Consider the following 26,116-nt stretch of genomic DNA (forward strand, 5'->3'; position numbering starts at 1 on the left):
GTCACTCATCAGCCCTTGATCTTGGTAAGAAAGTTAGAGTTTCCAACAACTCCTGAAGAGCAGCCTAAAATCCCAAACCTGAGTGCTCAGGTAGATACAGGGTGGGTCATCCTGAAAGTGAGTTAGTCCTCCCCAGTGCACCTTGAAGGGTGCATGTAGACAAGGGGACTGCTCCTTGGTCTATTTCAAAGCTTCATGCCTTAGAGAGCAACTATGAAGTTGGAGAGACATTCAAGGACCAATCAATCTATAACGAGTAACAGTTCAGAGCTCAGAGAACCTACAGATGATAGGATGCATTGAAGCACTATGAATAAAGGCCAAGGACTGGTATTTGGGACAAGGCAGTTCCAAAAGTCACTAATTTAGGGAACTATCCTGCCCTCTGGTAGTCCTGAACACTTACATACATTGTTGTTGCATTTAAAATACATGTTATCAGGGTTGATGTAGCTCAGTGGTAGAGGTTTGCCTAAAATGTATGAGGCCCTGGGTTTGATTCCACAGCATTGCAAATAAATAAATACATACATACATACAATCACCACCCCCAAATTCTGTCAGATAGTGAAGCTTGCCAATATTGCCTTGTTGACATCTTAATCCCCTACTGAAGTTCATTAATGAAGACAAAGTCAGACTCTACCAAGCACCACCCTGGACAAAGCACAGAGTAGTTGCACAATTAATGTCTGCTGTTGAAAGGAAGGAGCACTCTTAAGCCTTCTTTGATGACCAAGCCAATATTTTTGACATTGTTTCTTGGATCAAGACTGAGATGCCCCAACATGACTTCCTTCCCAGAGTGGGAAGAAGATTGGCATAGCAGATGGCCAGTCAAGAGGCTAGGACTACCCAACTGCCTGCTTAATGTCTTAGGGTTGCAAAGCATGCAGCCGCCTACCCTGACAGACTTGCAAAGGTTATGTCTACACCTGTACTATGAGCCTCTTGGCACCCTTTACAAGACAAGATCATTCATTCATAAAACAGAAATCAAAGTCATCCATGGCACTCTAATCTACCCGCATCTTTGTACTCCTTCCCATGCAAATGAACTGAGTTAAATACCTAGTCATCCCAACCTTGAGCCAGAGACTCAAGACAGGTAGCTTCTGTGGTCTCTTCCAGTGGACAAATTCATCTGCAGAACAAAAGGCCTAGGCTGGTCAGACAGAGGGGCTTGGCTCATCTTGCTGATCCATTTAAGATCTGATTCTATGTACCGATTTCCCATGATGAATGTAATCATTATGTACTGCAAACATGTACTAATAAAAACTAAAATTAGAAAAAGATCTGATTCTAGCATGGTGAAGGGTGGGGAAGGCTGTTCTATCTTTCTTTTTGTTTTTGTTTTTTTTGTTTGTTTGTTTTTTGAGACAGGGTCTTGCTATGCAGCCCAGGCTGGCCTAGAACTCACAGCAAACCTGCTGTCTGAACCTCTCAAGTGCTGGGATTACAAGCTTGTGCCACCAGGCTCAGTGACTTTTCTCATTAAGTCCCTCATAACTTTTAAAGCTTTTAAAGCTTTAAGCCAAGTTCCATTTCCCAAACCCTTATTTTTCCTTCTCCCTCCTGCTTTTGCTCCACAAATCCTATCACCCCATGGTTACTACAGCTGTAGTTCCCTAGGGTTTCACCTGCTCTAGCTTCAGTGCAGCTTTAAGAAGGCATTATTTACTTCAAAATAGCTTTGCAAACCTATGCACTACAGAGGGCGACAGATACTCAGGGGAAGGGAGGAGAAACATGTCAGAGAGGGAAAGAACAACAAAAAGAATTGGAGGTGAAACTCTAACTGAAAAGGTTGCCTTCACTTTAACCGTGAGCTGCTCAATCTTTTCTGCTGCTACCATGAACCTACCCTTGCCCCTGTGCCCTGTGCCCAAATTCTTAGCCATGATCTCCACAACACATAAGTTAAAGAAGTGATGCATTTAGTTGCTCTCATGATACAGAAATTAATGTCTACTGTGGCACACAAGCCATCAGTCTTGAGCATCCTGGTTTTTGTTAATGACATACACTTGCCTGAACCTGTTGAATCCAAATCACTAGAAGAGAAGCTTGGGATGTATATTTTTACCACACTCCAGCCAATTTCTAGCAGCAAGTTGGGGAGAAGGTGAAAGAATCATACATTACAGTCAGAGCAACCCAGTAAATATTCCAATATGGGAACTTCTTAGCTATCTAACTGGACTCTCAGTTTTCTCATCTGCAAAACAAGAATCATACTGTCTTCTCTGGAGCATTATTAAAAGGATTTTAAAAGCCATTTAAAGGGAATAACAATGGTCGTGACGTACACTGGGTGTTTGTCCCTAAATGTTTGTTCCCCTTTAATCTAAAGACACTGGGAAATTACCAAAAGCTTGAGCAGATCAGATCCAGAAGATTATTGCTTTAGCTTCAACCCCTCTGCAACACCTGGGCAAACAGTCACCAAGCCTCTTCTGTAAGCCCGGCAGTGACAAGAGATCAAATTTACTCATTCCAGAAGCAGTGCGTTCCATTTCAGACAGTTTTCATCATGAGCACTATTTTCCTTACATTGAGCTGAAATGTGCCTTGGGTGACAGAACAAATCTAATCCCTTTTCCACATGATAGGCTGAGGCAATTAACTTAAGGAAAGTGAGGGGGAGGAGGTGATGAAGAGGGAAGCCCGTTCTGAACATGCTGCTTATTTAAACACTGGGAGGGGAGCTTTATATATGCACATGTCCAGCTAGCCTCTGATATGCTGGTCTAGAGTTCAGTACAGAGATCAGGACTGTCATTCACAATGGCAGGCTCTGAAGCTGTAAAAATAAATGACATTGCCATTTTGGGGCCAGAGCTAATAATGAAAGGTATTTGGGAATGGTCAGGAAGGAAGACAGGAAGCCTTTCTTTAAAGAAGAAAGCAGGTACCTTGTGGAAACACATGTAGTGAAGAGGTCAGACCAATGTCAGAGAACCAGTGAACCACTCATTGCATTTGATGACAAGGGTTCACCACTGATTCCTGACCAAAAGTCTGGCCTCTGCTCCTCTGGAGCCTTCCAGGGCCACTGGGAACCATACCACCATGCTGAAAAGGTGGTGCTTACTTCCCATGTGGCTACTGAAGAAGTGTTCGGAAGAAGTAGAAGAAGCACATAGAGACAACTCCAACATCTTCTGGCCTGGATGTTAAGACAGGTTTCTCCAAATAAGATTCCTAGGCTCAAATCTTTTGGGAAAACACTGCCCAGACAGTCCCTCTTGGACATTAATCACAGTAAAGAATCCGTTTACCTGTTTAAGCTTGTATTTGCCCATGGACCAAAGAACTGATTTTTCATACAACACTTATTAACATCTTGAGGAACTAGAGTTTCCTGGTACAGAATTTGGCAAATGCAATGAGCAAAGGAAGAGGAAGAAGATAATAATCTAAAGGACTCTTAGTATCAAGGGATTCTTTTCCTTTTTTAAGAATGGAAGAAACTTACATATGTTCACATGCAAAAGAAAAAGAACCAAGTATACGGTAAAAGTCTAAAAACAGGAACAGAAGGGAAGAGAGCAACCCAGGTTCTATATGGGAGTTAGCCCAGCAAAGGACCTCAGCTCACTGCTATAGTCATAAAACATTTCCCCTGATTGAGTCTAGTGATCACAAATAACTTCTATTCTAAACCATATCTACTTTCCTCAGAGGATACAGATGTCACCTAGACAAGGTTAACTGTGGACTGATTATATAAAAGGATTCAGTAGAAGCAGACTCATAGTCTTGCCTCTCCTCCCCAGAGTTGGGCTGACCGTATCTCTTGCCTGGGCCACAGAAGGTGTTCTAGATCGAGAGCCAATACCACACTCCCCCTGCCCAGGCAGGGAAAACTCCAGCACGGGATAGGTGGAGAGGAGGAATCTAAAAATAAAGCTCTCTAAAGAAACTGTCTTGCCTAAAGAGCAGCTTCCCACGCACACTGGAGTGCCACATCTGCGGGGGCTGGAAGCACAGGAACGGAACAATCCTGACCAAGTCACATAAGTATTACCCATTTGGGGGTATCAGCACATTTCACATTCCCCCATCAGTGGCCCAGGGTCTAGGCTGCAGACCAGAAGCAAGGGCTTTATCCTATTTTTTGTTGTTGTTGTCCTTGTTTTGAGATAAGGTCTCACTATGTAGTCCAGGCTGGCCTTGAACTCATAGCAATCCTCCAACCTCAGCCTCCCGAGGGCTGGGACTGCAGGCGTGTGTCGCCCACGCCCAGCAGCAAGGGCTTTATTGACAGAAAACAGGGTCTTCTTTTCTGGGAGGGAGACTCCAGCCTTCTGCTCCCCTCACAGCAGGAGGCGAGCTCAGTAAATCCTCTCCATGTACAAGGAGTAGAGTTGAGAGGTCACTTTAGAAAAGAAATCCAAGGGTTCTAGAGGGCTTCAGGCTCAGAGACAGCTCCCTCAGCTCGGCTCCCTCAGCTCTGCTCCCTGCAGTAAGGTCAGGGACTACCTACCAACTGGGGAAGAAGAAAAGCAAGCTCCCAGAGAACTGAAATTAGCATTGACATTGGTTAGCTTTCATCATCTCATACCCCAAGGACGGAGCAATCGTCATGTTGCCAGGCAACTAGCAAATATAGTCTCTCACCCCCAGCAGGTATCAGAGTCCACTAGAAAAAGTCCAACCACAGAGTTGGAAACAACCCCACACCTAAGCATTAAAAACACCTAGCTACTTCTGGCTCTGGCGAGTAATCCTACCACCACTTTCTCTAAGAGTTTTGACCTTAAGGAGATACAATGGACTTGCACCAAACTGCTGGAGTTTTGCCAAGAAGCCAGGGCATGAAAAAGGAAACTATTCCTAATTCTAAGAGGACTTCATAGCCTTCCTTCAGTTCAACACCCCAAAAGATTTGCACCTGGCCTGACAGTACCATACTGTACCACAAGAGTCAGAAACTCCACTTCTGATCACATCATCAAATTGCTTTCAGCAGCAATAGCTCAATTTTATGTATCTGTTCCCTTCACCCCTCCCTTCCTGGGGAACACACACCACTTCATCCCGTGATTCACAGGCACAGAAGACCAATACAACCAGCAGTGAAGGGGGGGTGGAAACACAATGAAACTCTCAGAATGCACCAACCTGTCAATTCTTTGATCTCTCAAAAATGTACTGTACCAAAATGCAGTGATGATATGCTCAGATACAAATCTTGATGTCTAATATACATATGTGGAGGGGGATGGGGGGGTGCCAAGTTTTCCCCTCAAAGCACAGATTGCAAGCAAAGTACTATACTTTGAACATTCGAGTGTTATTTGAATGCTGACTAGCAACAATCACCTAACAATCGTAACAATTAGAACAAACTGAAATTTTCACATACTGAGTCATTCATGAGCAAAAGGAAGAAGCCAGCTCACAGAAGGAAAGAGATACTGACCATAAAATACACAACCTGAGCACACAGTCCAAAGTGTTATTTTAGTACTGGGAGTACACAATCCCTAGCCCACAAGTTAAACAAGAAGGGCTGGGCTGGTGCAGAGCTGCCTTCATCCAGGACCAGCCCCAGTGCTCAGAAGGGCAACTTACCTGACATATAAGGACCTCTTCTCACTTGTTCGGAGGGACCCAGACCCAGAACTCATGCTGCTGTTCATCATTTGTTCTCGCAAGTCATGTATCTTCGATTCAAAGCGACTGTACTCTGTCAGGGATACAAGGAAAAAGACAAAAAAAGAATGAACACAAGGAGCTCTCCTGAGCCGACATGCCTATGGCCAAAAAGCCAGGAGGACACTTATATTCAAAGCAGCCAGAGCTGACCCAATCTTTTCCTTTGATAAAGCAGAGTCTCTCCTCCAAACATAGACAGACTTCCCTCCACCCTCAGCCACATAGAAGGAAAGAAAGGCCCTGGAAAAAGGAGTTACATTTGGGCATGTCAAATGGAAGCAGCTCTTACTGCCTCAAAATCTCACTGATCCTTTAAAAAATAACAACTGGGCCTGGGGATTTGGCTCAGTGGCACAGTGCCTGCCTGGTAAGCACAAGGTCCTGAGTTTGATCCCTGGTAGCCCCCCCCAAAAAAATTTAAAAAATAAAAAATAACAACTGGGCACTGCCCTGGTGGAATGCTCAGACCAGCGGGCTGGTCCCCAACCAACTCCACAACTATGGACTCCACACCTTGGTTCAGCCACCACCAGCACAGAGCTGGCTCTATGTTGTTTCTCCTCTGCATGGGACAGAAAAAGTATCAGCCAAACAAGGGACCTGATCTTGGACAAAAGTTTGGAATAGAGGATTCAATATGGCTGACAAGAGGAGTAATCACATCACAGAAGCTGAGGAAAGATCCACTGAGAAGGAAAGATGTGAAAGATTCAGCAGCAATTGGAACCTGCAAGGAAAACATGGGATACTGCTCCCAGAGTGTCCTTTCCATAATACATACTTGGTGAGTGACCTTGGTCCAGCGTCTGTTGCCACAATTGCAGAAAAAGAGCCAGCAGGGACACAATTATTGTGAAGGGCTCAGCATTTGAACCTGGGTCCCAGAGCAGCTCCATGGCTGGAAGCTATGCTCCACACTATCAAGTTCTCAGAGTGAATGAGGGAAGGACAGCCACAGGAGACAGCCGGGGGTTGGAGAGCAAGCTGGAGGGAGTCGTGCTGAGGGGCTGGGGCTGGTGAACATGGACCTGGCTCCTGCACTCAGAGGCCAGGTTCAGCCAGAGTTACATGGGATTGGAAGCTCACATTGGTGCCCTGTCCCCATTGTATGTGGAGGTCTGCATCCAGCACCATTCTGGGGATACACTGCCACCTTAAGACTTCCAGCATGATCAAAGTCACATCTTGGCTTGAGCTCTCCTCCTTATTCCTAGGCTGTGGAAAAGAGCCACGTGTCCAAACAATAGAAAACTTTATTTTTGCTGCTTTCTTCTTTCTATTCACCCCCACACACACACTTTTATTCCATTATTTGCCCCGTTAAGAGTGTGTATGTGCGTTTCTCTTCCTCTCGTCCTTTTCTTCCAATATAGTTTATAGAGGGTAAGGAATTCTCCCTTTTCCCTTTTTATTTCTTTCATTTTTTTTTTTGGTACTGGGGATTGAACTCGGGACCTTGCACTTGCGAGGCAGGCACAGTGCCACTGAGCATAATCTCCAGCCCAATTTCTTCCATTTTTATCCATCTTTTCACTCGACTTCTTTTTCCTGTTTCTTATCCTTCCTCTGTTTTTCTTTTTTTTTCCTTCCCCCTCTTCATCCATTTCCTTTTAACTTTTTCTCTAATATTTATATTAGCCAGAGAATCCTTTCTCATCCCCATTTCTTACTATGGATTCTATATCCATTTTTTTCTGTTATCCCACCTAAATATATAACATACCTCTACCACCATTAGGATCCTTTGCCCCTCCCCATTTCACTGCTGAATTCTACAAAACCTTTAAAGATGTTATATCACCAATGCTCCTCAAGCTCTTCAAAGAAATTGAAAGGGATGGAGTGCTCCCAAACTCCTTTACAGAAGCCAGTATCACCCTGATCCCAAAACTGGATAAATATCCAACTAAAAAAGATAACTCTAGGCCAATCTCCTTAATAAACAGATGAAAAAAATCCTCAACAAGACATTAGCAAAAAGATGATACATCATGACCAAGTAGGTTTCATCCCAAGATGCAAGGATGGTTCAACATACATAAATCAATAAAGATAATATATCACAAAACAGCAGCAAGGTCAAAAACTGTGATCATATCAATAGATATAGAAAAGGCTTTCAACAAAATCCAACACTCCTTCAAGATAAAAACCCTGAAGAAAACAGGTATAGAAAGACCATACCTGAATATGATAAAGGCTATTTATGACAAACCAATAGCCAGCATCATATTAATTGGGGAAAAACTAAAAGGATTCCCCCTAAAATCAGGAAAAAGAAAAGGATTTCCACTATCACCTCTTCTATTGAACATAGTACTTGAAACATTAGCCACAGCAATTAGGCAAGAGAAAGAAATAAAAGGGATACATATAGGAAAGGAAGAACTCAAATTATTATTAATTGCAAATGACGTGATACCCTACATAGGAGGCCCAAAGAACACGACCAAAAAACTCTTAGAATTAATAAAAAAAACTTCAGCAATGTGGCAGGATACAAGATCAACACACAAAAATTATTAGCATCTGTGTTCACCAATAAGGAATGGGAGGAGAAGGACATTATGAAAATAATATTCACAGTAGCTTCAAGAAAAATGAAATACCTAGGAAATGAAAGACCTCCATAAAGAAAATTACAGTACTCTAAAGAAGGAGACTGAAGAGGATACCAGAAAATGGAAAGATGTCCCTTCCTCCTGGATAGGCAGAACCAATATTGTCAAAATGACCATACCGAGGATGTAGCTCAGTGGTACTGCACCTGCCTCACAAGCACAAGGTCCTGAATTCGATCCCTGGTACCGGAAAAAAAAAAAAAACCTTTTATACAGATTCAATGTAGTCCCAATCAAAATACCAACAGCATATTTTATAGATCTAGAGAAAATAATACTAAAATTCATATGGATCTAGAAGAGACCCAGAAAAGCAAAAGCAATTTTGGCCAATAAGATCAAAGCAGGAGGTATAGTAATACCTGACTTCAAGCTATACTACAAAACAATAGTGATTAAAAACAGCATGGTCCCAGAACAAAAATAGGTACATGGATCAATAGAACAGATTGAGGATACAGAAACCTCTCCAGACATATTCAACTATTTCATCTTTGACAAAAGGGCCAAAAGTATATATTAGAAGAAAACCTATTCAACAAGTGGTGTTGGGAAAAGTGGTTATCTGTTTGTAGAAGATTGAAACTGGACTCTTATCTCTCACTATATACTAAATTAAAATCAAAATGGATCAAAAGTCTAAACATTAAAACAGGAACATTAAGCCTACTGGAAGATAAAATAGAAGACATAGGTGTAGAAAAGAATTTTCTAAACAGAGCCTCAATCACACAAGAAATAGCAGCAAGAATCAGCAAATGGGATTATGTAAGACTGAAAAGCTTCTGTACAGCAAAAGAGTCAATCAGTTGAGTGAAGAGACAACCAACAGAATGGGAAAAATTTTTTGCCTCTGACAAAAGACTAAAATCTAGAATATACACAGAACTCAAAAAAATTAAACCACCTAAAATTAAAGGCCCAGGCAAGAAATAAGAGAAATGAACAGAACACTGAAAGAAATACAAATGATCAATAAATATAAAAAATGTTCAACATCTCTGGTCATTAGAGAAATGCAAATTAAATCAACAGTAAGATTCCATCTTACTTTGAAAAGAATAGCAATCATTAAGAAATCAAGTGATAACAAATGCTGATGTGGCTGTGTGAAAAAAGGAACCTTCCCACCTCCTTGTTGGTGAGAATGCCACTAGTACAACCATTATGGAAATCAATATAGAGATTTCTTAAAGAATTTAAATTAGGCCAGGGATTTAGCTCAGTGGTTCCACTGCCTGCCTCACAAGCACAAAGGCCCGAGTTCGATCCCCAGTACCAAAAAGAAAAAAAAAAAGAGTTTAAGTTAGAAATTCCATATGACACAGCGATCCCCCTGCTAGGTATCTTCCCCAAAGAGTTTAAGTCATGATATTACAGCAATGCATGCATACCAATGTTTATAGCAGCATAATTCGTAATAGCTAAATCCTGGAAGCAGCCTGTATACCCATCAACAGACGATTGGATAATGAAAATGTGGGATTATATATAGTGGAAAACTACTCGGCTATACAGAATGACAAATTTGAGACATTTGTAGGAAAATGGATGCACCTGGAAAATATAACGTTGAGTGAAATAAATCAGACACACAGACATACACAGCTTAAATACTGTATGGTATCTCTCATTTGAGTGAGGCAAAGTACAAATAAAGAAAATAATAAAGGATGGATTAAAAGGCACAAGGGGATGGATCTCTTGCAATAGGAAGTGATCCAAGGGAATTAGGGTGAGGGGTGAGGAGGAGAAGGAGAAATAAGAATAATAAAGATATGCCATGTACCAGTACCTAATAACTCCAATTAATATAAACATTATATGCCCTAACATAAGCTCAGACAAGTAATATCAACAGGGATGAAAAATAGGATAAGGAAATGAGGAGGAGGGAGGAGGGAGAGAAAAAAGAAAGAAATATGCTGGAATATACACATGTAACTATTCCCCAAGACGACTGTAAATTACATGAACTCCAAACATGTACAAATAAAATAAAATTTAAAAATAACAACTGGAAAGAGGTTCCAGTGCAAGCTTTATAAGTCTTTAGAGCAGGTACTAAGGCCCAAGGAGAGCAGATGGATGAGAAGACTTTCCCAAAAAGCAGACTGCAAAGAACAGATGGCTGGTGGCTGGAAAGGACCAGAGGTGGTTATCTCACTGTTAGGCGAGGAAGACAATTTTTTCAGGGATGACTTTTTGGGGGGCGAGGAGGTGGTACTGGAACCCAGTACACAGGTAAAGGTTAAGAACAAACCTCAAAACCATATGAGGAGAACTGCAGCTAACGATCTCCTGAGTTATTTCCCTCCTAACAATAGCTTCTTTAGTTTTGATAACAATTAAACATTAAAACATAAATTCTCCCAAACCTAGAAGTCTGCTGATACCTCTTACCTCCCAAACCATTTAGTCAGTGAGGCCATTAATCCATACCCAGACTTGTGGCCCTCTGAGACCACCCCAATTGCCTGACACAGTGTTATCACTCTGGAAATGCAGCTGCAGGATTATCCCCAATTTAAGAATATCTGACACTGGAAAATGAACTCTAGCCATACAATTATTATAAGAGGGTTGTTTTTATAGGGCTCCTTGGCTATGAAATTCTCCTAGTACATTTAAAATATGATATATGACCAACACACAGACAATTACACATTTTTCAAGTCTATAATTGCTTCATGAAATGGGGTATATCTAAAACACAGGCTGTGACAATAGCAGAAAACAGGCATACTACACTCTGACCAGCTGACTTTAAAGGATGTCAAAATTTATACTAGGGGCTGAATGTTGGGCAACTGCTTTAAAAAACAAATACACTTTCAGGAGAAAAAAATCCACAAAAGCATTTTCATATACCAGAGACGACTAGCAAGAAGCATCCCCACCTAGTCTGTGTGACTCTGCAGGAGGAAACAAAGCACCTGCTCTCACACCTGCCTTGGCAAAGCAACCTGTCCTTCATCTGGGTGAAAAGGGAACTATTAAGAAGCCTAAGGGGGAAGGAGTGAAGTTGGGAGTCATGCAAATAGTCTCTTCTCAACCAAGTTTCTTTTTGTTCACCATGACATCAATGAAGCTAACCAGCTAAATTCATGTGTTATTTCATTCATCACGCACTGGTGTTAGGGTGATTTGTCCTCATTATCTACTCCTGTCCCTGAAATTCTGGAGGAAGCAGCTGAGTCACTGATTCACCCATTAAGGGCTGGAGGAAAAAGAGAGACAACAGCCAAACAATATCCCTGTGCTGGGGGTTCTCATCAGTATCAAGGAGGTGTCCCAATCTAAAGGTAGAAGATTGTGATAGATCTGTCACAAAGTCTGGACTACAGGCCAATCCACCTCTAGAGAGGCCAGGGCACTGGCTCCACCCCAGGGCTCATTCTCTAACCTGGTGGGGCATTACTTCTCCCTCCTTCCTTTCTAGCTCTCCCTCAAACTCTCACACAGAGAACCAAGTGAGACACAGATGTCTGACCAGGCAGCCCTTTCTTGGGGAAGATGAGTAAAAGAACTGAATAGAACCCAAAACAATAAGAAACACAGACACACACAATGTATACATACGCCATTTGCCCTTCTTGAAAATTGTTTGTATATTGCCTTCTTTGGAACTGACTTGCGCACTGAACTCCAACTTCACAGCTGGTCATGGGTGTTGCTTAGGAATTACATTTCTTTTTTTAAAATCCTTTAAAAAAAAAGGGCTGGGGGATTTAGCTCAGTGGTTCCACCGCATGCCTTACAAGCTCAAGGTCCTGAGTTCGATCCCCAGTACAAAAAAAAAAATCCTTTAAAAAGCAACCACCATACCAATGATTAAAATGAATAATTGATAATGCAAAATAGGAAGAAAAGGTCCAAAGGGGTAGGGGAAGTGGGAGGGGCAGGGGAAAGGAAAGAAGGGAAAGGAAAAATTATGAGAAATGGAAAAAATGGAAACAAAGTCTTTGTAAATAGGGAAGGGTGGAGGGGGTGAAGGGAGGGCAAGGGAATGGGGAAAAAATAAGACCCAAGATACTCATGTAATGGTACAAGTTCCCAATGAGAAATGTAAATGTGTTGTAGAATGTACCAATAAAAGAATTTAAATACAAAAAAAAAAAAAAAAAGCAACCACCAAACCACCAATTCCTCAGAGCTCCTAATCTAAGGCTGATAATTCTGGGCCAGAGGGCCCACTTAAAATAGACCACAGAAAGAGAACAAAGCTATTGCTTTAAGGAATCTACTATTTGTTTTCACATGTGCTACTAAGATTTCAAGTTTATTAAATAGTATTTTATTCATTTTTTCCCAGACTCTGACTTCTATTTGTAGAGTTATCTAATGCCCACTAGACACAGAGTAGCCTCTGAATAAGTGATTGTTGGATAAATGAGGAATAATTTAGAAAACTGTGTCCAAGCCGAAGCTTCTGTTCTCAAACTAATAAACCTAATGGTTTATTTCGCTGATGGCTGCCAGTTTCACTGAGGGCTTGGAAAGGTAGTTAAAAAGTACTCCTATTTACTTTTGTTCTTGAGGTTGACTGTTGGGAGCAACTGGGGTTTATATTTTTTAAACACCCTTTTGAGATGTTAATAACCCACAAAGGGCATCTGGTTAACAGACCTTGTTCTACAACAAAGGAAAAAGTCATTCCAACAAAAAAAAATGGGTAGAACAGACTTAAGATAGATAGTACCTCATCGTAATATTAGAAGTATGATTTCACCAGGACAAAAGCTTGACTTAAAAAAATCTAAATTTAAACAGATAAATGGATAAAGAATATGTGAACTATATATATATAATATATATATAATAATATCATGTCCTTTGCAAGAAAATGAATAGATCTTGAGATCATAATGTTAGTGAAATACATCAGGCAGAGTCAAATATCACATGGTTTCTGTTATATGAGAAGCCCAAAATATAAATTAATGAAAGAGTAAAATAAAGGAAGAGAAGGTAGGAAATAAGGAGGCAGACTTTTTAGTGAAGGGGAAGGGAATCTGGGGAAGGGAGAAGGATGGGGAAAGGGATAAAAGGATGGAAAATGATTTTTAAAATCATATATATGTACCAAGTCTCCAAATAAATGCAACTATTATGTATCACAAACATACACTAACAAAAAAGATCTGAATTCTAAGACTTCATGACTGACCTAGGTTCTTCCTTCTCCCTTCCCCTCCAGGAATCACCAATTGCTTGCTGGAGGGCATCTCTTGGGTCTAAGTCACTGCCCCATCTGACCAGCTTCCCACCCAGAGCGGCCCCTTCAAACAGGCTACTTTAAATAACACTTATTACCAAAATTTCATGTCTGTTAAACAGTACTTTATTCATTTTTTTCACATTCAGATGAACCCAACCATTTGTTACCCACAACAATATCCCTGATGAATCATCCTTTGGTTCCTCCTTTCCTTTTACCAGCTGCTTTTCACAGAGAAACAAGTTAGAGAGGACACAGCCTGAAGTAACTACTGAAATAGGGTTGTTCCCAGACGGCGAGGTACATCTGAAAGATCAGGATTAGCCTGGCACAGTGCTGCACGCCTGTAATCCCAGCACTAAAGGAAGCTGAGGAAGGAATATTGCAAGTTTGAGTCCCACCTGGCAACTTAGCAAGACTCTGTCTCAAGATAAAAAATAAAAGAGGCTGGAGATGTAGCTCAGCATGAAGGCCTTGGGTTTAATCCCCAGCACAAAAAAAAAAAATCAGGATCTGGACCCTATTCCTGATACACTGAATTAGAACCTACTGAGTATGGCCCAGGAATCTGCATTAAATGAGCATCAAGGTGATTCCCATGCCCAATAAAATTTGAAACTGCTGGTCTTCAGGTACAGAATTGAGTTTTGTTTTGTTAGTTCAGAGAAGAGACAGGGCAAGGATCCTAGTGTCTCAAACGGAAGCCCAGGCGAGAGAACTAGAAAGCTCTCAAAAATAAAATGTGGCAATACAACCACAAATCCCACGTGAAATAAAGAGAGCTAAAGAGGCCACTGTCCAATGTGCCTACAAATAAAGCTCATGAATTTATGCTTTTTTTAATTTAAAAAGTAATGCACGATTTAAAAAAAAATTAAACTCTTTACTTTGGACATTTCTGTATCATTTCCCATCCCACTACCCAGAAATAGCCACTGTCAGTATTTTCAGTATGTATCTTTCCAAGCTTAACTTCCATGCATACATTGTCTATATCCATGCACTAACAACTTCTTCCCAAATCCATCTTTTTCTTTCACTGTCATTGCCTTACTGTTGATTTTGTCTCTTAACTTCTCTTGACTAGTTTACTTTTCTTAAAAGATAGGGTCTCGTTGTGTTGCCCAGGCTGGTCTTGAACTCCTGGGCTAAAGTGATCCTCCCGCCTCAGCCTCTCAAGTACTTGGGACAACAGGTGTGCCACTGTTCCTGGTATCTTAGCTGTTTTGTCTCTTTCCCCACTACCCCTTGCCTTGATTTAGGTCACATTGTGTCCTAATAGTCTCTGGGCCATTGCTACATTGCCCTAACTGGTCTCGTGCCCCTATTTTCCAAATTATAATCCATCTTAGACTCATTTGAATAAACTTTCTAAAGTTTCCATTTATAGCCCTCCCAAGTCTAACTCAACAGCAACTAGAAAATTTTACTTTACTATCTTAACTAAACTTCCAAGGACTGCTACAACTATTTTCTGTTAATCTATCTATCCTATCTCTCATTACACAGGTTCTCTTTTGGACCGGCCTGCTTGAAACCCCCTTGAACACAATTTGTTCAGTTACCGGCTATTCCCTGCTCCTGGAGCTTTCTCCATTGCCTGAGACTGAACATTCTTTATGTGCTTCAACATCCTTCTTTCCTCATCACAGAAGTTATCCATTCACTTATTTAATCAAATATCTACTGAGTGTCTACTGTGTGCCAGGCATTGTGCTAGCTGCTGGGAATATAATGGTAATCAAAATGCTCTCTAGAGGCTGGACACAGTGACACATGTCCATAAACCAAGTGAAGCGGGAGGATCACAAGTTCAAGACCAGCTTGAGCAATTTAGTGAAACCCTGCTAAAACAAAAAATTTAAAAAAGGCTGGGGATGTAGCTTAGTAGTAGAGCTCCTGGGTTCAATCTGCAGTACTGTAAAAAAAAGTTTCTAGAAATTACAATCACAAAACAAAAACTCTTCAATTACAACTGTGATAATGGCTATGAAGAAAACACTAAGGGAGAAAAAGGATGACCCAACCTACTAAGGGGAGAGCAAGGTTCATCAAAGGTTTGCTTGAGAAAGTGACATGTAAGTCTGAGGGAAGGGGCGGTAGTGGTGAAAAAGGCCTCACAGATAGAAGGAACAGTATTTTGTGAGGGTGCAAAATGCACAGAACACAGGACAGTCCAGGGATACTGGCAAGAGATCAGAATAACAGGGAGCCAGGGGTCTGATCATACAAGGCCTTATAAACTATGATAAGGATATTTGCCTTTATCCTAAGAGTAATGGGAAGAGGCCACTGACAAATTTTAAGGAAAGGAATAAAATGATCAGAGGTGTGCGTGTGTGTTTGTGTGTGTGTGTGTGTGTGTGTGTGTGGCTACTGTGGGGGGAGTAAGTATGCAGTATCACATTCAGATTTAAGTTTCTTGACAAGAGTACCATGCTTTCTATTCTTGTTCATCCGCCTAGTAGTCCCTGCTTTTACAGACCCAAACCAGCTAACCTGCTCAAGAATGTCCAAGGCTGAGAAGCTAATTCTTAATTATTAGAAAACATTATTCAAGAGAAAATTCTTGGATTGAGGGTCATGTATTCTGCCAGCAGGTCCTAATTTTAGTGTCTAAAACATGATGGGTTCTCTTCTTCCTAGCAGTGTGAAGGAATAGTTAAACGAAGATTGGAGGTGGGTGTGGCAGCACACAGTTGTAGTCCCAGCACTCAGGAGGCTGAGGCAGGAGGATTGCCATGAGTTCGAGGACAGCCTGGGCTACATAGTGAATTCAAGGCCAGTCTGAACTACATAGAGACCCTGTCTCAAAAACACAAAAACGGGCCAGGGATTTAGCTCAGTGGCACTGTGTTTGCCTCACAAGCACAAGGTTCTGAGTTCGATCTCTGGACCAAAAAACAAACAAACCAGAAAACAAAAACAAACAAAAAACAAAAGAAGGTTGGAGAGCTGGAAAAGCCTAGAGCAAGCTCCAGAACAACTAAGATTGAATAGAAGGTAGAGCAGCTGGAGATGTGGAACAATGGCAGGTTGGAAGCCAGATTATAAGAGCTTGAGATAGGACTTTTCTTATTAGGCTATGTGAACCACTGTTAAGTGTTTACATAAGAAAATAATCCAACTAAAACTAAGTTTTAGGGAAAAATATTCTGGAAGTGTAATATAGACTAGAGGACACAAGAGAGACCAGGAAGCTACTCTATTAGTACAGACAATAATTTCAAAGGTTGACATAGTATGGGATAATGAGGATAGAAGGAAAGGATAAGAATCAGGAAATACTTCAGAGCTAAAAGAGTTAGAATTTGGAATCTGATTGGATGCAGGATGATAAAGGATCAAAGGCAACTTTTGAGTGTTTTCCTGGAAAACGAGGAAAAGGTAGGTTAATAGCAGCCATAATGGAGAATGGTAATCATGTCCTTGAAGTTAAGTTCTCAAGTCCAGGTTAAATATTATTATTTCTTTAATCATCTTTCAACTAATATGATTTCCAGACCCTCCATTACCTTGCCCTCATAAAATCTAGTGCCCAGAATGTGTGGTGCCATCATTTCCTTTAGTAAGCTACAAGTTCCTTGATGTGGTTTTTGTTTCTTCTCAAAGTTTAGTGTGGAGATCTGTACCCTTGTTGAGTCAACTTATTCAAGGTGCTAACTTGATATAGAGATCTGACAGGACAAACCTGTACTCTGCAGTTGTCAAATTCTGGCTTGTCAGGAACAAATATAAGAAAAGAGAATACATGCTATCTCTTTACACCCACCCAAACATGCTAAAAACGGACCAACAAGACCACAAACCATTTCTGCAAAACGCTGATATGTCAGAGGTCTGGAGATACAGTTAACAGCCCAATATTATGCATCAAAGGGGACTGAAACAGCAATGTTCACCAATGAAAACTAGACACATAGCCAAGACTGCAAATATATCTCTCTAAGACTTTGCTGTCAAATCTACCTTCCTGGTGTCAGAAGTCTTTTACAAATAAAAAAAATGACATTTGATATTAATTTGGAAAGCTGAAAGGTGCTCAGTTTCTCAAGCTATAAGATTATTTGGTCTTATTTGATTAAAGGCAGAAAAATGTTCAGACAAACAAATGTCAATAACCAAGGGTACTTATTTTGCATGCATACAGATTACCAATGATTTGAATTAAGATATAAAAAGGAAAAGCTACAAAACAGAATAAAAGCCATGTGTATCAAGTTTGGAAATGATAAGGACGCTGGGAAGATAATTGGATGACAGACTTCAGACACACAGATGGAGACAGGAACAATCAGAAAGTGCAAATAAAAATCAAGTAAAACAGAGAATTATAACTTTCTGACCTTGAGACCCCACACAAATACTGAGTAGGAAAGACATGGCTAAATAATAGCTTATGTTTTGGTTGGCTCTACTCTCAAAATCAACAGCTACCCAAAGAGTTCATCTGTTCTTATGGAAGTGCATGTGTTCAAATCTCAAACACATACACCCCTCATTTGCCATGGCTGAGCTGCCCTGGGGCTTAAAGGAAATCATCAGTTATGCTGAAAGTAAAATAAGTCCATCAAAATACCTGTTAGTATGAAGTAAGTATATGAATTGCCAAATAGTGTAATATTTCTAGAAATCACAAATTTGACTCAAAAATATTAAGAAGTCTATTACTTAGGTTAGTTTCAAATTATGATCCACTATTGAAAGAATCTAATACCTCTGAAAATAGACAATTTCTGAAGCTCATTCCCCTCACTCCTTTCTCCCATACTGGCAATTGAACACAGGGCCTTCACATTGAGCTTTTTATTTTGAGACAGTCTCACTAAGTTGCCCAGGTCCACCTCAGACTTTCTATCCTCCTGCCTCAGCCTCCCAAGTAGCTGAGATTATAGGCTTTTGCCACCACCTGGCCTAAAGTCTCTTCCAATTATGACATAATTATGAGTGTATAATCAAATCAATGACGTTCATAAGGAATCAAACGTAGGACTAATCTAGTTTAATTTATTTAATACAATCTGGGAAAAAAGAATCTTCATATGTGCAAATAATACTAAACTCGGTGGATCAAGAAGATACAGAATCTGTAAGTATAAGCTGCAAAAGTAATTCTTAGGGCTATATGAGAGGGCAGAAAAATGGTAACCACCTCAATACAGGAAAATATTGCTTGAGGAAAATAATTTCAGCCTTACTTTTAGAACCATGGCTCAAAACTATGACTAACCCTGAACAGAAACCTGAGTGTCACTGTTCTGGACCCTGCGCTCTCACAGTGTGCTTCCTCAGCGATACACACACTGAGCCAGGGTTCTGGAAAGCACCCTGAAGGATACTAGGAAGAAAACAGCAAACAAGATATACCAGATCAGCACACCATAAAAAATCCAGTTTACCCCTATTGACTGGATGTTTCTATGTCTCAAATTGCTTAGTGGGGATACAGGAAGAACTAGCTACTGGGCTAAAGTGCTTTACTATATAAATGTTTTGTTGATTCTGCCACTTGGTCTGAAATGAGTGGAACATTTGAAAAGTGCCTTGATCTCACATCGAGCTAAGAAACAGTATTCACAGGGCTGTGCCACCATTGGCCCTTCTCACTTATTCTGTTTCACCCAGCAGATCAGGGTAAAAGTTTCAAATAGGGCCTTTTCTCTATCTCAAAGGAATTTAATGTAGTATATTCAAATTAAAGATTAAAAGGGCTTTTGGCTCCTTTAACCCACAAGCCAAAGTACATATAAAGATCACCCCAAGACAAAACGCCTCATCCAAAAAACATCAGAATGAAGACAGAATTATACCTTTTCCCTGCCCTCAGAGTGCTAAGTACACTTGCTTACAACAATTTTTTCTACTTACAGGGATGATCCAACATAGTGACCAAAATACACACATCTTATAATGAAGCTGGCTAATTTCAGCTCATATAATAAGTTTTTATGTTTTACCAGGTCAATGGAGAGACTAGATACATATATTCTTCACAATAGTCACTAACTCAGGATCACAAACTCTCTGACAATCTTTACGCAGTATCAACTGAATTACCTTTAGGTCAAATTTCTGTGGAAGGAACCCAGAAAATGGGATTAGAGAAATACTCCTCTTGTTTATAGTCCTCAAAACATCTCTGTTCATTGTTCAGGAATGGATAATCTCAGTAAAATATTACAAAACAGAATTAGAAGCCCAAAATCTAAATATGTGTGTATAAAAGAATTTTATTTAAAATAAAGGTGGTACTTCAAAACAGCAAGGAAATGATGGCTTCTTTAATGGTACTAAGGCAAATCATTAACATTTGGAATAGAAAATAAGTTTGTATCTTACCTTACATCATAAATACACTCCAGACAGGTTAAAATTTTAAATATAAAACAAAGCACTAAATAACTAGAATAAAATACAGATGAGTATTTATTTGCTGTCAGGGTAGAAAATGCCCTTCCAAATCCATGGGCAAAGGTAAAATACACACACAAATTAAAACACTGAAAGGTTTGATTATATAAAAACATAAAAGATCTATATATCAAAATAAAATAAAACAAAAAAAGTGCTGGGGTATAGCTCAATGGTAGATTACTTGCCTAGCATGTGCAAGACCCTGGGTTCCATCCCCAGCACCAGATAAATAAATAAAAGCAAAAAGGCAAATTACAAACTGGGAAAAGTCTTTGCAATATATCTGAAAAAGAATTAATATTCTAATTACATTTAAAATGTCTATAGAGTATATCAATAAGAATGGATGAATACACCCCAATAGAAAAGTAGGAAACAGGTATAAACAGGCAATCCACTTAAAAATGACCAATAAACACATACATACACAAATATTCAATTCTATCATTAACAAAAGAAATATGAATTAAAATACTAAGTAAATAACATTTCTATCTACAAATTTCCAGAGGTTGTCCTAAAAAATGATACTCCACATTAGTGAACACCTTAAATGTTCTTATACTGCCAGTGGAGGTAGAGGCCAATTTAGCAGAAATGTATCAAAAGCCTTAAACATGTCATAACCTTTGACTCCATAGTTCCACTTCAAGGAATCTCTTCCAAGGAAATAACTATACATTTATAAAAACCTTGTGCAAGGATATCCATCAAATTATGATCAAAACGTTGGAAAGAACTTAAATGCCCACATCCGCCACCAGGGGAATAGTTACCCAAATTATGGCACATACATGATGGAATATTATTAAACTATTAAAAACACTTTTCAAAGAACATATAATGACTTAGAAAAATATTCACAAAAGAGGTTGAACTAATAGAAAGAGTATGAAACTGCTTCAATATAGTAATCTCATTCTTAAAAGAGATACAAACACATAAAATATAAATACATAAAGCTTTTCAGGGAAATACTTAAACACATGTAACAATGGTTATTTCTGGAGGTAATTTTATGGATTTGAATTTTTCTGTATTTTCCAATTTTCTACAAATCTAAATATAATACTTTTATATCCAAGAGAAAATAAATACAACTTGAGGAGAGTGGGGAGGCAGATGGAACAGGAAAGGCCCCAGGACAAAGACAGGACACACTTCCACTAGAAACTTCCCTCTATACTATTCCTGGCTCATCAGTCATTCTCCTTTGCTATTGTTTAATCAGTTCTAGATAAATCCACATAAACATATCATTGGTATTATCACTTGACCATTTTTTTCAAAAGTGGGCCAAAGAACCCTTGTCAATGCCTTGACAAATCTAGATATACCTCATCTACTATATTTTCCTGATATATAGTCCAGTAACCCTGTCCATTGAGAAAATTTGGTCAGGCTGTTTGACCTTGATGAACCAATACTAGTTTCTGGAATCCCTACTTCTTTTTCCAAGTACAATATTTTTACAAAACATTCTTAATAATCTAGTCTGGAATTTAACCCCAATTTCACTTAATGCTTTCTCCTTTTTGAAAATCTAGATTCCAGCCAGGCATGGTGGCACACACTTGTAATCTTAGTATTTTGGAAAGCTGAGGCAGAAGGATCCCAAGTTCAAACTGAGCCTGAGGTATTCAGACTCTGTCTCAATTTTTTTTTTTTGGTACCTGGGATCGAACTCAGGACCTTGCGCTAGCAAGGCAAGCGGCGGAACCACTGAGTTAAATCCCTGGCCCTCAAATTTTTTTAAAAAATTACAAATTTATGGAAAAAAAATTTAAATGTAAAAGGGCTGGGATGTAGCTCAAAGCAAAGGCCTAAGTTCCAACACCTAGTACTGAAAAAAAGAAAGAGAAAAGAACATATGTATTTCTATAGGTCTTTGTTTGTTTGTTTGTTTGTTTTGGTACTGGGGATTGAACCCAGGACAAGTGCTTTACCTCTGAGTCACATCCCAATCCCCAACCTTTGCTTTTGTTGGGTGGCATGTTCCTCCCTGTAATCCCAGAACATTGGGAAGCTGAGAGAGGAGGATCACAAGTCCAAGCCCAGGCTGGGCAGCTTAGTGACTTAGCAAGACCCTGCCTCAAAATAAAAATTTTTAAATGGCTAGCAATATAACTTAGTGCGAAGGCCCTGGGTTCAATTCCCAGTACGCAAAAAAAAAAAAAAAAAAAAAAAAATATATATATATATATATATATATATATATATATATATATGGCATAATTGAGGACCTATGTTTGTTCCCCCAGCATCACAAAAAAAATCCAAATTCCATGAAAAGTATAAAGAAATCCATTTTCTATTTCAAGAGACTAAAAGAAGAAAAGCATTATCACAGGAAAAAATAGGCGAAGACAAGACCCTTATTAAAACAAGACTGTTATTAGTTTAAGACTACATGATTTAATAATAATCTAGGTATAAATAGGAACTTATAAATTGAATCCACAACTCACTTTCATTTATCTACATAGAATTTGAGTTAGAGGAAACATTAGGATAATGTTGCACAGTCCCTTTATTTTATAGATCAGGAAATTGCGTACGTAAGAGGTGGGTTAACTAGTCTAAGATTATTCAGCTATAAAGATAAATTCAGATCTAGAACCCAGGGCCTTGGCTTCTCAGCCAAGATATAATACATAAACTATTACATAAAAAAAGCAAAACCAGTATTTTTAATATCGGTGACAGTGGTAGGCCTAAATTATTCTACTTCTATTTCTCTCTTTAAAAAGACAAAACCATTGCCCTATCATGGAATATAAGAGTAAAGTTTTAAATAAAGCAACAGTGTCAATATTAGGGTCAAGATTTCAACAAGCTGATTAAATTAAAAAGAAATCCTAAAAAGTTATAATTGCATAAGAAAGAATTAATTCCATTATTGTATATTATTCTAACCATTCTGCCCCATCTGCAAGAACTGATATCCTACAGGCACCAAAGCTCCTAGGATTTTCACTCAAATCACCTAGCAAGGATGAGAAAGCACCTGTCTAGCTAGGCTGAGGAAGCTCTGCCAAATCTAACTACCATGGCCTTGGGCTACATGGAATACAGAGAAGCCCAAAACACACACAGCTAGCTCTAGACAAAAAAAAGAAAAAAGAAAAAAAGAAAAGAAAAGAAAAAAAAGGTGGAAATATCCAACATGTCTGTCAACATAAGAATGAACAAATAAAATGGTATAATCATAGAATGGAATATTCATCCATAAAAGGAATGAAGTTTTGATACATGCTACAATGTGGATGAAACTTGAAAACATTATACTAAGTGAAAGAAAACAGACACAAAAGGCCACATTCTACATGGTTTCACTTCTATGAACTAGCCAGAAGAGACAACTTTAGGAACACAGAATAAATTAGTAGTTGCCTAGGGGTGGGGGAAGGGAGATGTTGGGGCAAATGGGGAGAAACTGCTAATGGGGACAAGGCTTCTTTTGGGGATGATGAAAATATTCTAAAACTGATTAACAGCTGTACAACTCTTAAAATTCTAAAAACTGTTTAATTCTACACTTTAAATGCATGCGTTCATTGTATGATATGTATGATATTTGAATTATATCTCAATAAGCTCATTCCAAACAACCTGGGCCCTATCATTTTCATCAGGTCAATGTTTCTAGCTAAAATTATCTCCACCCAAGTCTTAACCCCCTCTGGCAAAACACAGCAAGCAGAGTGGGAGATAGTTGGCCTTCTGACCACTCGCCTAATAACAAACACAGTTGGTTTTCTCTGGTCTCAAGTCAATCGGGAAACAGGGTGAGAATCAAAGGAAGGGACAGAGCAAAGCAAAATTGAACAGCAAAAAATAAGCACATGAAAGGTGTTCAGTGTCACTATTCATCAGGGAAATGCAAACAAAAGCCACAGTGAGACACATACCACCAAGATGGCTAGAATAAAACAGACTAATAATAGAAGTGTTGGGGAGTATGTGGAAACTGGGACCCTCTCACTGCTGGTGGGATTGTGAGAACACAGGCAGGCCATTCCTCTAAAGGTTAAACATGAGGTGGCCATATGATCCAGCAATGCCACTCGAAAGGATATATACTCAAAAGAGAAATATAATAAACATATGGCCATGCTAAAACATGCACACCAATGTTTTCAGAGCATTATTCATAATAGCCAAAAAGTGGAAACTGATAAAATGTGATAAATACATATAATGAAATACTATTCAGCCATAAAAAGAAAGGGAATACTCATACATACTATAACATAGATCAACCTAGTCGATCTTGTTTGTTTTTTTGTTTGTTTGTTTGAGGGAGGGTCTCAAGGCTGGCCTTGAACTCACTGTAGCACAGGCTAGCCTCAAACTCTCAGCAATCTTCCTGCCTCAGCCTCCTGAGTGCTGGTATTACAAGCGTGTGTCACCACACTCAGCTCAAACTTCTGCAATCTTATGTTAAGTAAAAGAAGTTAAGTAAAAGACACATACTAGGGCCGGGGGATTTAGCTCAGTGGTGCCACTGCCTGCCTCGAAAGCACAAGGTCTGGAGTTCGATCCCCAGTACGGTAAAAAAAGACACATTACATGATTCTATTTATATGAACTATTCAAATAGGCCAGTGATGGGGAATCTTTTAGAGCTTTCAATGATAACAAACAGCCAGCTGTGGCAAGCTCCCCGTAGGTTCCCCACCCCTGAAATAGGCAAACCCAGTAGAGACAGGAAATAGATTAGTGGTTTACCTTTGCCTGGGGCTGAGGTGGATGGGAAGGTGAGGAGGTTGGGGAGATAACTAAAAAGTAAAAGAGTGATGAAAATTCTAAAATCAATTATGGTGACAGCTATACAACTCTCTGAACATTCTTAAAAATACTGACATATACCCTTAAATGGGTGAATTATAAAGTCATTAAAAAATGAATGACAGCTAGGGTTGTAGCTCAATAGCTTAGTGGTAAAAACACTTACCTAGCATGCCTGAGGCCCTGGATTTGATCTCCCAGCACCACACACACACACACACACACACACACACACACACAAAGAATGACAAATACAATTCCATTTCACTTGAAAAAATGAGAGCTGCCTACTTATTACATTACTATTCTTAAACCTCCACACATTTGCTATTAAGTCAAACCAACCAACTCCTACCTTTTGGCGCCTCCTGGAACTTCTCCCCACAGTACCTGGCAGTTTTTCTAAACCCCCTTTCTGCAAGTGAGAGGGTCTCCCTGGGGCTTCTGGCAGTCCTTTTCCCCACAAGTTACTTCTTCCTTTGGGACAGGAGTTTGTGGCCATCAAGAATAAAAAGCTGAGATTTGTGAGTTAGTTTTATTCCATCTGTTAACAGCTTCTGACACCTGAAGAGTCTCAGAGTTGCATCTTGTGCTGTGTCCAGGTGGATCTGGGTGGGACAGGGGGCTCCCAGCTTCCTATAGTAGTGAAAAGTGATTATGGCCTAAAGGCAAAAGCCCTGAATCCAAAGTTCTTGGGAAATTTGACTTCACACTTTGATTATGCCCCTTATTTACTGCGACATTGAGCAAGTCATTCAACCTCTCTGATCCTCACTTTTCTCATCTGTAAAATGGGATAATACTACCTACCCCAGAGGGATATCCTGAAAGTTAATGCTTACAAAAGTATCTGTAACATAAAGCTACTCAATAATTCAATTCAACAAACTACATGACAGGCTCCAGACTAGGTGCTAGGAACAGTAAAATGAACTTGAGCTGCCTTTAAAATTCTTCACTGTAGAAATGCTGTTACCAGGAATTCATTTTCTCTCTTCCTTTCATTAGCTTTTTTAAAAATAATGGCAGTAGGAATTTCAGAACTTTCTTTGCCTTGGTATGCTTTGGCCACTGTGCTCCAGAGAGATCATGCTGATAGGTTAGCACTTATGTTTGCATTCTTCATTCTCAGATGGGGGAGATGGGATGGTTACATAAATGCTATGAAGAAAATATTCTTCTTATTCTTCCAAGTTTTTGTCAAAACTGATTCCTAACTCTTCCAGGCCTTACCCAAAGGAGTTTCCATGGTGAAAGTACATTTAATCATCACCTTAAAATAAGTTATAGGAAAAACTCTCATTCTCTCTCACTCAAGTGTACTCCTACCCTGTCTGGATTTATATTCCAGTTGAAAAGACTGGTCAGAAAGGATTAGTTTCCTATTTAGCTACTGTAGTGA

General features: G+C 39.6%; 1 protein-coding gene across 8 annotated transcripts in view; it reads right to left on the minus strand.

The window, feature by feature from the left end:
• Nucleotides 1–26,116, minus strand: part of Dlg3 (discs large MAGUK scaffold protein 3) — a 63,702-nt gene that overhangs the window by 24,276 nt on the left and 13,310 nt on the right. For all 8 annotated transcript variants that reach the window (XM_004872621.3, XM_087209877.1, XM_004872619.3 and 5 more), the window contains one exon: nucleotides 5,584–5,698. In XM_004872621.3, coding sequence (XP_004872678.1) covers nucleotides 5,584–5,698 — 115 coding nt within the window. The remainder of the gene's footprint in view (nucleotides 1–5,583; nucleotides 5,699–26,116) is intronic.

The sequence above is a fragment of the Heterocephalus glaber genome, unplaced genomic scaffold (assembly GCF_053883595.1).
Source record: "Heterocephalus glaber isolate CG9 unplaced genomic scaffold, H.glaber_assembly_v1.0 deba00001068, whole genome shotgun sequence".
NCBI classification, from domain to species: Eukaryota; Metazoa; Chordata; class Mammalia; order Rodentia; family Bathyergidae; genus Heterocephalus; species Heterocephalus glaber.